This window comes from Chrysochloris asiatica, unplaced genomic scaffold (assembly GCF_000296735.1).
Source record: "Chrysochloris asiatica unplaced genomic scaffold, ChrAsi1.0 scaffold00038, whole genome shotgun sequence".
Lineage (NCBI taxonomy): Eukaryota > Metazoa > Chordata > Mammalia > Afrosoricida > Chrysochloridae > Chrysochloris > Chrysochloris asiatica.
The window spans coordinates 8,608,912-8,623,421 of record NW_006408556.1 but is presented as its reverse complement, the minus strand read 5'-3'; the positions used below and the strand labels follow the sequence as shown (position 1 = coordinate 8,623,421).

General features: G+C 39.8%; 1 protein-coding gene across 2 annotated transcripts in view; it reads right to left on the bottom strand.

The window, feature by feature from the left end:
* Positions 1 to 14,510, bottom strand: part of DNAH8 (dynein, axonemal, heavy chain 8) — a 391,134-nt gene that overhangs the window by 267,730 nt on the left and 108,894 nt on the right. For both annotated transcript variants that reach the window (XM_006860428.1, XM_006860427.1), the window contains 5 exons: positions 11,705 to 11,901; positions 10,270 to 10,396; positions 7,795 to 8,030; positions 5,344 to 5,448; positions 1,880 to 1,993 (listed from right to left, as the gene is read on the bottom strand). In XM_006860428.1, the coding sequence (XP_006860490.1) occupies positions 1,880 to 1,993; positions 5,344 to 5,448; positions 7,795 to 8,030; positions 10,270 to 10,396; positions 11,705 to 11,901 (779 nt within the window). The remainder of the gene's footprint in view (positions 1 to 1,879; positions 1,994 to 5,343; positions 5,449 to 7,794; positions 8,031 to 10,269; positions 10,397 to 11,704; positions 11,902 to 14,510) is intronic.

The following is a 14,510-nucleotide window of genomic DNA, read 5'->3' as shown; positions in this document are numbered from 1 at the left end:
TTTCCCCCCTTTTCTCCATTCCAACCACATCTCAATCTGTGTATCCCATCGCCCTGTTGTTCCAGGGTTGTGCGTATATCATTATTTGCCTCTGTTCCACTTCAGCTTTACATTCATCCACATTCACATTTCATTGCAATATTTGTAAGGTTTTCAGTGACTAAATATTCAGAAGTAGTTTGTCACTCTTTCTTCCTAGTCTGTCTTTGTCTGGAAGCTCATCTGAAACCTGTTCACCATAGGTGACCCTGCTGGTATTTAAAATACCGGTGGCATAGTTTTCAGAATCACAGCAACTCACAAGCCACCACAGTATGACAAACTGACAGACGCGTGGTGGCCGTTTGGTTTCGGAAGAAGTGCAGCCACAGTGCTCCTTGGAGGCCATCTTGGGATGGCCAAACTTTGTCTCTCATACTTCGGACATATTGTCAGGAAGGACCAGTCACTGGAGAAGGCTATCATGGTAAGGTGGAGGGTCAGAGAAAAAGAGGAAGACCCCCAACGAAATGGACTGGCCAAGTGGCAGCATCGATGGGCTCAAGCGTGGCAACAGTAATGAGGCTGGCCCAGGATAGGGCAGTGTTTCGTTCTGCTGTGCATAAGGTCGCTATGGGTCAGTACTGACTTGATGGCTCCTAACAACAACAACAACACTATTATGACTATTATGTTATTGTTGTGGTATGCCATCAAGTCGGTTCTGACTCATAGTGACCCTGTATAGGGTTTCTGAGAGTGGCTGGTGGGTTTGAGCTGCTAACCTTGAGGTTAGCAGTTTAGTGCTTATTCTATAGTGCCACACCAGGACTCATTAATATTGTTGTTGTCAAGTGCTGTAGAGTTGGTTCCAACTCATGGCAACTCTTGAAGTTAGGAGTCCAGTGCTTATCTGACAGCGCCACACCAAGATCCTCATGACTGTATAGTTGTTAACTATATGTTAAGTTGAGTTGGTTCCAACTCATAACCACTGTGAATAGGGTTTCCAAGGAGCGACTAGCGGTTTTGAACTACCATTTTTGTGGTTAACAGTCCAGTGTTTGTCCTACAGCCCCATACCAGGACCCCATGACAGATATATTAAACAACAGACTAGGCTTCCAGAATAATAGAAAGATTGATTCAACTTAAACAGATCAGTTTAGATATTTTTTAAGTGCTGTATAAATAGCACCAAGGCCACAAATCATCTTATGAATCCAACTCCATTATGGCCACTAAAAAAATAATGTTTTCGGGGAATTTTCTGAGTTTAATTTCAAGGAAGTACAGCATTATCTGTCAGTATAAAGGATAACTGATCCCTGGGAGTGGCCCACCATGACATTTATTATTCTTGTTCAACCACCCTTTTGCTTAATGAAAATGCAAAGTCAGTTCCATAATACTCTCATACCCTTGAAACTGAGTCCACTTCAACTCATGGCGACCCATATGTGTCAGAGTAGAATTGTGGTCCATAGGGTTTTCAACGGCTTATATATTGGAAGTAGGTCACCAGACTTTTCTTCCGAGGTGCCTTTGAGTGGACTCAAATAGCCAACTTTTCAGTTAGCAGCCAAGAGTGTTGACTGTTTGCACAACCCAGGGACTCCAATACCTGGGTACTGTTGTTGTTGTTGTTGTTAAGTACTGTCGAGTCTGTTCTGACTCACAGCAACCCTGTATAGGGTTTCCAAAGAGCAGCTGATGAGTTTGAATTGCCAACTTTGGGGTTCACACCAACCTACAGTACAGTGTTTATGCTACACCAGGACTCCAGAGAACCTCTTACATACAATCTACAAATCACAGCGTAACTCTGGGGAGTATCACTTTCTTTTCATATAAACATATTACAGAATATCTTAAAAGAGAGGGCAAATAGCTCAATTACCAATTCATACGACTCTGCAAAGTTTGATACATCCTCGCGAAACACTTCCACAGATTCCAATAGGCTACTCTTAAACTTTGGCTGCACTTGAACTAGTTCATCTTGTACAGACACCTAGAATAAAAAGTAATTTTTATGATTAGTGTGAAAGCAATCTGTGAAAATGAGAAATACCTCACAGGTGTCCTATATGTACAAAGATATTTGTCATAAAAATAAGTCAAATGCACCAACGAAAACTCAAGTCAATCTAGTGCATGACCCAAGAGGCAAAGTAATCTCCTATAATGGCAGTTCAAAAAAGCTTTCCAATTGGTCCTCATGAAACCATCACTGTTATGACTATAAGCCTAAAAGCAATCTGACAATGAATAAGGAATAATGTACAAATTGATGTATTTGACTTATGGTGTTGGAGGAGAATATTAAAGTACCACAGTCTGCTAGAACAAACAAATCTGTGTTGGAAGAATTACAGCCAGAATGCTCTTTAGAAGCCAGAATGGCCAGACTTTGTTTCTCATATTTTGGACATATTATCAGGAGGGACTAGTCTCTGGAGAAGAACATCATGCTTCGTAAAGTGGAGGGTCAGTGAAAAAGAGACAGACTCCCAAGGAGATGGATTGGCACAGTGACAGTAGCAATGAGCTCAAGTGTAATAACTTTTGTGAGAATAGCACAGGACTAGGCAGTGTTTCCTTCTGTCGTGCACAGGGTCATTATGAGTTGGAACTGATTTGACGGCACCTAACAACAAGAAACAGCAATCTGATTGTACTTATTTCGAGACAGATTTGTTTGTTCTCTTTGAAATGCTGTCCATAATTTGTTATTATCCACACAGTCAAATGACTTTGCATAGACAATAAAACACAAGTAAACCTCTTTCTCGCATTCTCTACTTTCAGCCAAGATTTTCCATCTGACATTGGCAATGGCAGCCCTTGTGCCACATCCTCTTCTGAATCTGACGTATGGCTGCAGTCACGTTTGAATTATCTTCAGCAAAATTTTACTTGCATGTGACAGTATGATACTGTTTGATAATTGCCACATTTCTTTGGAATGGGCACAAATGTGGATCTCTTCTAGACCACTGGCCAAATTTCTGGTACAGATGAGTATGTACTTCCAGCACTGCATCAGTTTGTTGAAATATTCCAATTCTGTCAATTCCTGGACCTTGTCTTTTGACAATGCCTTCAGAGCAGCTTGGACTTCATCCTTCAGTACAAGAGTTTATTGATCATATGTTACCTCATGAAATGGCTGAATCCTGACCAACGGTATTTCTATGTATTCCTTCGATCTTCTTTTCATGCTTCTTGTACCATTCAATTTTTTACCAATTTGTTGTTAGGTGTCCTACCTTCGAGTCTGCTCCAACTCGTAGTGACTGTATGCACAAGGAATTAAAGCATTGCCCAGCCCTGCATGGCCACCCTCATAATTGTTGCTTGTTTGAGCCCATTGCTGCCGACATCGTTTCAGTCCATCTCATTGGGGGTCTTTCTCTCTTTTGCTGCCTCTCTACTTTACTAAGTATGATGTCCTTTTCCAGGGATTGGGCCCTCCTGATAACATGTCCAAAGTACATGCATGCTTCATCAATTTCATACTGCACTTTCAACAATGGCAAACACTGGGAAAAGTCTTCCATGTCTTCATCTCTGACATTAGTGGTTGGTGTGTATTATTTAAATAACAGTCAAAGCTATTGGCTGGATATTATCCTATCACTGACAATATTATACTTCAGGATAAGTCTTGAAATATTCTTTTCAATGAATACGACACCTTACCTCTTCAGTTTTCCATTCCCAGTCAAGCATATGTTTGTCTGATTTGAAATGGACAGTATCAGTTCATTTCAGCTCTCTAATGCCTATAATACCAATTTTTAAACGTTCCATTTCACTTTTGACAACTTCCAATTTTCCTTGATTCATACTTCATAGACTCCACATTCCAATTACTAGTGGATTGTATGCAGCTGTTTCTCCTCATTTTGAATCGTGTCACATTGGTAAATGCAGGTCCTGAAAGCTTTACCCAATCCACCTCATTAAAATCAACTCTCCTTTGAGGAGGGAGCTCTTCCCCAGTCATATTTTGAATACTTTTCAACCTGAATGGCTCATCTTTCAGCACAATATCAGACAATGTTCCAATGCTACCTACAAGGTTTTCACTGAGTTTTTTTTCCCCAGAAGTATATTACATCTTTCTTCTTAATCTGTCTCATTCTGGAAGTTCTGCTGAAACCGGTCCACCATGAATGACCCTACTGGTATTTGAAATACCAGTGGCATAGGTTCCAGCATCATAGCAACACGCAAGCAACTAGAGTATAGACAAGCTGACACACAGATGGTGGTCTACTAGGATAGTTATTATTTTTAAAATTAGAAAAGCACAAATGCTGCCAAAAAAATTGAGAAATTGAAACCCTCATGCATTGCAGTTGAAACAATCTGGCAGCTCCTCAAAAACAACTAAACAGAGAATTAACACAAGATCCAGCAAGTATACATGTATACCGATATTCATTGCAGCATTCTTCACAATAGCCAAAAGGTAACAACAACCCAAATGTCCATCAACAGATGAATGAATAAACCAAATGTGGTACATATGATGGTAGGTCAAAAAGTATTCCTACAAAATCAAAGACACCTTTATTAAACAAAATTATCAAAAGTGAAGCCATTGCTTCTCAACACATGCTTCACCTGGGTTAACACACTTCTGAAGATGGTGTCTCCATCTCTCTAATTCTTCCCTGGAGTATTCTGTGCTCATCATTTACATCACATCAAAACACAAGTCTGGGCATCCTTGAGGAACTCCAATCGTGTTCCTTTTCAATGTTCTTTGAGTTTGGGGAACAAAAAGAAGTCTGAAGGGAAAAGACCAGGGCTGTAGGATAGATTGAATAAAGTTCCCCAGAAAAATTCTCATAGGGCAGTCTTTGTTACCCTCGAAGAATTAATAGGTGGGGGTAAAAAATCAAGATGGGGTTAAAAATTCCTCGCCACAACTTTTCTGGCCCTTTTCTCACCAATTCAGTTTTCAATTAAAAAAACAACCGCAACTTCCTAATATATTCCTCTGGTTGTCTTGTGTCCTTTGAGAAAGTCTATCATGACTGTTCCTTTGGAATTCCAAAAAAGAAGTCACCATAGCTTTCTGAGCTGGCCTCTCTGTTCTTGAATTTAGCTAACCAAGTAGATCACCTCAGAAGCTACTATTTTGATTGGATCTTTTTTTTGAAAGGCATGCTAACAAGACTAAGTTAAGTATATTCCTGAGAGACCTTGACTGCAGTCAACCATTGATTGTAGAGACATCGGTAAACACGTTTTGTTTGGAATAAGCCTGTGCACGTATGAACTAGAAACCTAGTATCAATACTTTTTTACTTACCTTCATCAAAATAAGATAATTAATTTTTTACTTACAGCTTTGCTCTGCAATTTGTTGAAAGAATATCTCAAGGTATCAACCGCTTCTGATTCCTCTTTGGTGACTTCAACTTCAAATCTATTTAAAATGGCATAGGCTTCCTGAGAAGTAGAGATGGAATTGAGAAACATCAGAAGGGAAAACAAATTGCCAAATGACTTATATACCCCCAGAAAAATAATCCTATGTCTTGGCAGAGGAAAGAATATTCTAGAAGAGTGGTTCCCAAAATTAAAAATTATATTAAAAAGGACCTCTATGGTGGGGAGGGGGTGCAGACTTACAGGGTACACCGTTTGGTTGGGTGAGGATGCATGGATGGGATGGTAACTATGCCAATGAAATGATAGATGATGGAATGAATGTAAAGTTAATGTTCTCCCATGTAGACTATCACACAATTCACAATAAAACATCTAAAAAAAAAAAAAAAAGGACCCCTAGACCAAACACCAGATTTGGATTCTAGGTCTGAGGGAGTGAAATCTGCACATAGATGATTCTGACGGAGCTCGTTCCAAGAAATACTATCCTAGCAGTACTACTACAGAATCCTTTTCAGTCTCTGTTTTCCTTGATCTTGTACCAGCACTAATCAGGACATTTTCTCATACTCTAGTAGAATATGGGTTGTCTGTGCAAAAAAAAAAAAAATGGAATAAAATGATGATGTGATAGATAGTCCAAAGAAAAGAAATTTAAACAACTGAAGGGGTGAACTGGCAATTGGCTTTACTAAGAAAATTTGTGCTGAAGAATTACGCTCCTTCAATCATAAAATACATAAGATAATTTTTATTACTATATGTTGAGCCCTAGTATGATGTTGTAAATAAGCATAAGGTCGGCAGTTCAAACCCACCAATTCAAACCCACGGAACTGACTTGACAGCACTTAAGAACAACGTATGTTGAGTTACTAATTCTTGAGGTGGTCAGCATCCAAAAGCTCCAAATACTAAAAATTTAAGAAAGTGACTTTACTGTTTAAAGGCACGAGGGTCATTAGCTACCAAGAGTATAAACTCTAGATGAATTTAAGGAAGCGTAAATTGACCCTTCCTAGGCATTGCATGGTCTACATGGGCTACAGAGAATTTAAAAACCATAACAAAATCAATTATTTGTCTGTCTAATTCATATAATCACCATGAGCTAGAAAATTCTGAACAATGTTAATGACAAAACACTTGTGGTAGACAGAATAATGCCTTCCCCGCAAATAAGTCCATATCCTAAAACATATGCATGACAAATAACTCTGCAAACATAGCCAAATTAAAGATCTTGAGATGGGGAGATTTTTCTGGATTAACCTGGGGAGCCCAATGTAATCACAGGGGTCTACATAAGGGGAAGAGGGAGACCAGAGGATACCAGAAGGTATAATGATGGAAGCAGAGGCAGGACTAATGTCATTGCTAGAAGGGAGCCAGGAGCCAAGGGATGTGGGCAGCCTCGAGAATCTGGAAAAGGCAATGAGCTTCCAACATATTGTTTTTAGGCCCATTAAACCCATTTATAAAGAGCCCTGGTAGCGTAGTGGATTACGAGTAGAGCTGCTAATCTCAAGATCAGCAGTTCGAATCTACTAGCTGCTCCGAGGGCGAAAGATGAGGCTTTCTGCTCCCATAAAGATTTATAGCCTCAGAAACCCTATACAGGGTTGCTATGAGTCAGAACTGACTCAGTGGCATACAACCATCACCAAGGTCCATTTGTTGGACTTCTGACCTCCAGAACTATAAGATAACAATATGCATTGTTTTAAGCCACTCAATTTATGGTGCTTTGTTTTAGCAATAATAGAACTCCAACATAAAACAAACTTTTACTCATCTACATTCCAAGTAATTGCTGCAGTTCACACTTCAGCCTGGATGGACTGCTCCCACCACCTCACTTTTGGTATGCTACTGCTCATGATTGAGGCATGGAACTGGTCTCTCAGGAAAACCAATGATACTTAGGGAACAGCCTGACACACTGGGACTGACATGTGAGAGTGCAATCATTCCTTTCCATAAAATGTTGATGCCGGTATAAAATATTAAACGTTGCCTAATCCAGTTTGGGGAGTCCCGGTGTGGCACTGTGGGTTAATGTGCCAGACTTCAAAGCCATTTGAACTGCAAGGTCGGCAGTTCAAGCTCACCAGCTGCTCCTCAGAAACCCTACACAGGGTTGCTATGGGTCGGAATCCACTCAACTGCACTTAACAACAACAACAATCCAGTTTGGTATTATTAATATATGAATAATACTTTGTATACTGTTCACTATAGGTAATAGTCAAGATTCCACCCAAACCATCAACATCAGAAAAGAGGAATAAGCAGAATATGTCATAAAGTAGATGAAGACATATTTTTAAAGAATCATTTTAGTATAGCTTTATTCGCAAGGAAAATAACATTTCAAGAAAGAAAAATGCCATCGTGTCTTACTTCAATTGGTCCCAAAGTCATGTCCATTTGAATTTCATTATCACGGATACAAGCCAAGGCTTCCATTGCAAATCTGACATCATCCAAGTCACGAATAGGCCTAGATAATTTTTTTAAGTATTCATTGATAAATGCAATCATGTCTGACATTTTCTTTTTGTATTCTTCATTCAAATATCGACAAAGCAACATCTTCCATGCCTTAGCCTCAATTGACAAGGCCAACTTCATTGGCTCTGATGAAGAAAAGAAAATTTTAAATTAATACAATGATACAGGCAGTTCTTGGATTGTGAACAAGATCAGTTCCTAAAATCTGTAGGTAAGTCGGAACAGGCCTTCTCAGTGATTTAAGAGCTGCATGTACAGAAAGGAAAGGTGACTATGATGAAGAATCTGTTGCCAGTTGGGGTTGGTTCCTCAAAATCAGCGGTTCTAACCCACCAGTCACTTCTCGGAAACCCCATACAGGGTCCTATGAGCCTGTATAGGCTCCTTTCAGACCCTATACAGGGTCGCTATGAGTCAGAGCCAACTGGAAGTCACTTAATAACAACCACCACCACAACAGGGATTGGTTCAAGTAATTCAGAATTAGGGCAAATTCCTAACATTAAAGGGCAAGTACGAGTTGTCTGTAAATCAGACTTTCAGGGACCTTACTGTATTCTGAAATTCTGTTTTGTGTGTCATTGAGCGTCTAGAACAGTATTGTCCAATTCCATAGTCACCACCCACATGTAACTGACTACTGAACACTTAAAGGTGGTTACTCTGAACTAGATGTGCTGTTAACGGTAAAATACACACTAGATTTTGAGGACTTCCCATCCCCGTGGAGTGTTAAGCTATGTATGAGAAGCACGCCGTAGCCTGCAGGAAAGAATTTCTGAAATTAGTTCTAGCACTGTCCATTAGCTGCCCTTACCCATTCCCCATTTTCCTCTACATAGCCTCACACGGTGAAATAAAATCTACCGTTTTACTTGCCTTCGGTTTTCTTGTCCCAACACTCTCCCACCTCATCCACATGGTTAGGGTATATGTACAACCTGACCTCATATCCTAGGCCTAGCTGACTGTCCGGGCCAATTCTGACCTACTAGGAAATTATGGCATTGGTGAAGAATAGAATTTTCAATGGGACTCCTCACTATACGTTGTTGTTGTTATTGTTGTCGGGTGCTGTTGAGTCGATTTCTGAGTCATAGTGACTCCATGTGACAGAGTAGAACTGCCCCCATATGGTTTGTAGGCTGTAGCCTTTAAGAAAGCATATCTTTCCCCTGTGAGGAGGTGGTTTCAAACAGCCAAGTGCTTAACCAACAGGACTCCTTTTACTACATATGAAACCAAATCCACTGCCAACGAGTCAATTCCAATTCATCGTGACCCCATATAAGTTTCTGAGACTGTAAATCTTTGTGGGAGCAGACAGCCTCATTTTTCTCCCTCAGAGCAGAAAGGGGATTTGAACTGCCAATCTTACAGTTAGCAGTCCAGTGCCTATCCTACAGTGCCTCCAGGGTTTCTTTTAACTAGATACAGTAAAAAATAAATTCCGCTTTGTCTTTTTCTTTCAGACTTTAAGTGGTAGCTCCATCATCCTGTGACATTCTAATTCAAGTGAATTAACATCTCAGGAGACCTCAAACTGACTCCTATCTCAGGTACTCAATCCCCCTCCTCAAAGTAACCAGAAAGAGCTTCATCTTTAATTTTAGTGATCAAAGCATCAGCCTGTGTTATGTGTATGTGTGTATATATAAATAATATTTTTGTTATTATTAAGTGCCATCCAGTCCATTCTGACTAGTAACAGTCCTGTATAAGTTTCCAAGGAATGGATAGTGGATTTGAACCATCAGCTTGTAGTTAGCAGTCCAGTGCTTATTATACAGTGCTACACCAGAACTACCATATCAAAGAATCAGTCTGTGTTATGTGTGTGTATAAACAATATTGTTGGTTCCAAATTATTAATTTTTATAATATTGCACACCAAGTTGGCTAAGTATCTTTTGGCTGAATAAAATTGTATCCATATGAAAATACAGGAAGAGTCCTGATGGAACAGAGGTGATGCCCTCTACTACTAACCTAAAGGTCAACGGCCCAAACCCACCAACTGACCGCTCCATTGGAGAAAAATACGACAGTCTGCTTCCATAAAGGTTTAAAGCTTTGGAAACCTTATGGTGAAGTTCTAATCTGTCTTAAAGGGTCACTATGAGTCAAAATAGACTCTATAACAACAGTTTGGTTTTGGTTTATGGAAATACATACAAATACTTTGCACAACCAATATTCTTTAAATTGTTGTTGAGTGCTGTCGAGTCAGTTCCGACTCATAGCGACTCAGGGTTTCCGAGGAGCAGCTGGTGGGTCTGAACTGCTGACCTTGCAGTTCAAGCTGACCTTGAGGCCCCAGTGCTTATCCTACGGTGCCACAGCAGAGCTCCATCCTTTAAATACCTGTTTGTAATTCAAGTGCTCCTACAATAATAACCGGCTTCAGCTCTTCGATCTCCTGCTCGAAAGTAGCATAGTGTAGAATTTCTGATCGGATTTCAGTCAGAGACGGGTTGTTTGCCAAAAATTCCTGTAGTAAGGAAACAGTTCATGTTCTCTTTAATTTGTTGACACTATAAATCTTACACGTACAAAGTTCACCCTGTGGAAGTCAGAACCTATGTAAGGTGGAATCCTGTCAGAGAAGGAAAACGCACATGTTCTCCACTAAAACAAGAAATAGGAAAATGGGAAGATGGTACCCTCTCAAAAGCCCCAGAAAAACAAGGCGGTCCAGTCCATTTCTAGCTCTCACCAGCTGGACTGTAATAGTTGAATTAGTAAACTGCATTTTTACTGAAGGAGCTCTGGTAGCGTAGTGGTTACGAATCGGGCTGCGAACCTTAAGGTCAGAGGTTCGAAACTACCAGCCGCTCCGCGGAAGAAAGATGAGGCTTTCTACTCCCGTAACGATTTACACCCTCGGAAACCCTGTACAGGGTCGCTATGGGTCAGAACCGACTTAACAACAACAATACACACTTATGCTCTTATGTGTGTTACTAGGCCAGAGGTTTAGCAAAGAAGGCGATACCCTGGTAATAATGGGAGAGAAGGCAATCTGAGGGAGTTTCATAGACTATTATAATCATTATTCAGAGCGCTAAAGTTTTCTTAAGTCTGTAACCAAAAAGACAGCTGGGTGACAACTTTGTATGCCTGGCATCTGGGAATTATCTACTACATAATCAGCACTCCACTGTTTAAGTAAATTTAATTCAATCTGAACATCAGTCTTATCATCCTTATCTGCTTTAAGAAAGTCAATGTGAGAATTACACAGGATAACATGTCGGGTGCTTGACATTGATAGGTTCTCTTCTCATCAGTACCTGTCTTGATCACTGGTATATTTTTGGTTCCCCCTGAAGAGTTAGATGTAAACATTTAAAATCCAAACTGTATCACAGTCTTTTATTAACCTCACCTATTGTCACTGAAAGGAGCTCTAGTAGCGTAGTGGTTACAAGTCAAGCTGCCAACCTCAAAGTCAGCAGTTTGAAACTACCAGCTGTTCCATGGGAGAAAGATGAGGCTTTTTGCTCCCGTAAAGATTTACAGCCTCGGAAACCCTGTATAGGGTCGCTATGAGTCAGAACCGACTCCACAGTACTTAACGACAACAACTGTCACTAAATCAATTCTGATTCACAGTGACCATATAGGACAGAATAGAAATGCTCCTTAGGGTTCTCAAGACTGTAAATTTCACAGGAGCCGACTGCCTCATCTTTCTCCCTGGGAGCAGCTGGTGGGTTTAAATCACACACGCTCAGTTAGCAACAGGATGCTTAACCCACTGAAACTCCTTAGTCATTTATTACGAGCTGAAATATACCTTCACTTTCACGTCTCGATCTTCTGTCCAGAGAGTCTTGTACTTCTGAAAGTCTTGCAGAGCCTCATAAGCTGCTTTTCTTAGAGAATTCACAGAAGAGGAAAGGAGGAGGACCAACTTAGAAATGTCCTTGTGCTCCGCGACACCAGGGTAAAAATTCTTCAGTTTCCTCGCAGGAATAATCTCTTCATAAGATTCTGAAAATGGATGTTTTTGTACTATAAATTTCTATATTCAACTTTACTCTCAATTTTGATATTTATTGGATTTTTTTTTTTTTCAAACTGTTTCTTAAGGATGTTCTTTCCGAGTAACTAGGAGCTATTTTCTTGATGACTACTCCTTAGAAACCTTGTACAGGGTCGCTGAGTCAGAGCCGACACGCAGCACTTAACAACAACAATAATTTTCCTGATTACTTTACTTACTCTTATTAAATTACTGTATCAGAGTTTGATAAATGTGGAAAAATCTGTTATTCAGAGAGGAGATCTGAAAGAAAATCATTAACGACCCAAACAGTAAAATAAATAGGGGAAAAATGTTATCCAAGAAAGGTTAATATTCGCAGTTGATTCTACGTCATGGTAACCCCATATGTGTCAGAGTAGAACTGTGCTCTACAGGATTTTCAATAGGTCATGTTAGGAAGGAGATCACCAGGGTTTTCTTCCAAGACACCTCTGGGTGAACTTGAACCTCTAACCTTGCAGTTCACAATAAAAAAGCATTAACCATTTGTACCACCCAGGGACCCCAAATTTAAAGACTTAAAATTGCCATTCCCCACAATACATAGTGACTATTGTTAAGTGCTGCAAAGTCTGTTATGTCTCATAGTGACCCTAGGGTTTCCGAGGAGCAACTGGTGGGTTTGAAGCTTGGACCTTGTTAGCAGTCTGCTTATCCTACAGCCCCATACCAGGACTCACATAGTGGTTGTTGTTAGGTGCCACCAAGTCGGTACCAACTCATAGCAACCCTATGCACAACAGAACGAAACACTTCTCAGTCCTGTATCACACCAGGACTTAAAAACAACCTCACTACCGTAGAGTCCATTCCAACTTACAGCAACCCTGTATAGGGTTTCTGAGGCTATAAATGTTTACAAGAGGAGAAAGCGTCATCTTTCTTCCGTGGATCAGCCAGTTTGAACTGCCAACCTTGCAGTTAGCAATCCAGTGCCTAGCCTACAGCACCACCAGAGCTTCTTGTAGTTGTTAAATGCCGTCAAGTCGGTTCCGACTCACAGTGACCAAGGAGCAGCTGCTGAGTTTAAACCACCAAACTTGGGGTTCAAACCAACTTGCGATCCAGTGCTTATCCTACAGCACCACATTAGTGGTTACAAAAGCACCATACAAATTACTCAAATAGCCTCTTGTTGTTAGTTCTGATTCATGGGTGCATACTCCACAGGGTTTTCAATGCTGTGACATTTTGAACACAGATTGCCAGTCTGTTTTCTAAAGTGCCTCTGTTGTTGTTGTTCCTGTATAGGGTTTCCGAGAAGGGGCTGGTGGGTTTGAACTGCCAACCTTGCAGCTCAAACTGACCTTGCAGTCCAGCGCAATATCCTGCAGTGTCACACCAGTATGAGGGCTCCAAATTCTCCACGTTCTCTCCAACACTTATTATTATCTTTTTAAAGATAGTCAGTGTGAAGTAATGTCTCATTGTGGTTTGGGTTTTAATGCCCTGGTGTGATGCTGTGGGTTAATGCACTGGACTGCAAAGTAAGTTTAAAAGGAAAGGTTGAAGGTTCAAGTTCATCAGTCACTCCTCAGAAACCCTGTAACAGGGTTGCTATGGGTTGAAACTGACTTGATAGCACTTAACAACAACAAATACCAAGTAATACTGAGCATCTTGTCATGTGCTGACTGGTCATTTTTATTATTTTGTCTGAAGACATGCCTATTCAATTTCTTTGTCCATTTTTGAATTGGGTAATTTGCCTTTTACCTTTGAGTTATAAGAGTTTGTTTTATGTATCTGGATACAAGACCCTTTTCAGTCATTTGCAAATATTTTCTTTCATTATTGAGGACGTTCACTTCCTTGATGATATACTCTTTGGAAGAAAATGTTTTAATTTTGATGAAATTCAATTTACCTATTTTTTTCTTTCATTATTTGTGGGTGTTTTGTGTGTGTGTATTATTTAAGAACCATTGCCTAGTCCAGAGTCATGAAGATTTACTGCTATGTTTTCTTCTAGGAGTTTTGTAGTTTTAGCTTTTACATTTTGGTCTCTGATACATTTTTAATGTATTCGTGTTTATGGTATGATGGTGTTATGGTGTTATGGTTTTTTTTTTTTGTTTTTTTTTTCTTTTTCTTTTAAATGGGAAAATCCAGTTGTCCCAGCAACATTTGTTGAAAGAACATCCTCTCCCCCAATGAATTACCTTGACAAAAATGTCTGAAATAAATTGATTACTAACGTCAGGGTCTAATTCTTAATTCTCAGTGCTATTTTTTTCATCTATATGGATGCCCTTGTTCTAGTACCACACTGTCTTGACTACTGTAGCTTTATAAAAGTTTTAAAATCTAGAAGTCTGAGCCCACAACTTTGTTCATCCACTTCAAGATTGTTTTGGGCTATTCTGGGTCCCTTGTTTTTCTATTTGCATTTTAGAATCAGTTTCTCACTATCTGCAAAAAAAGAGTTGGGATTTTCATAGGTGTTGGAATGAATCTGTAGATTAATTTTGAAAGTATTGACACTTCACAAATATCCATTCTCCAAATCTGTGAGCATGGGATATCTTTCCATTTTAGGTCTTCATATATATAT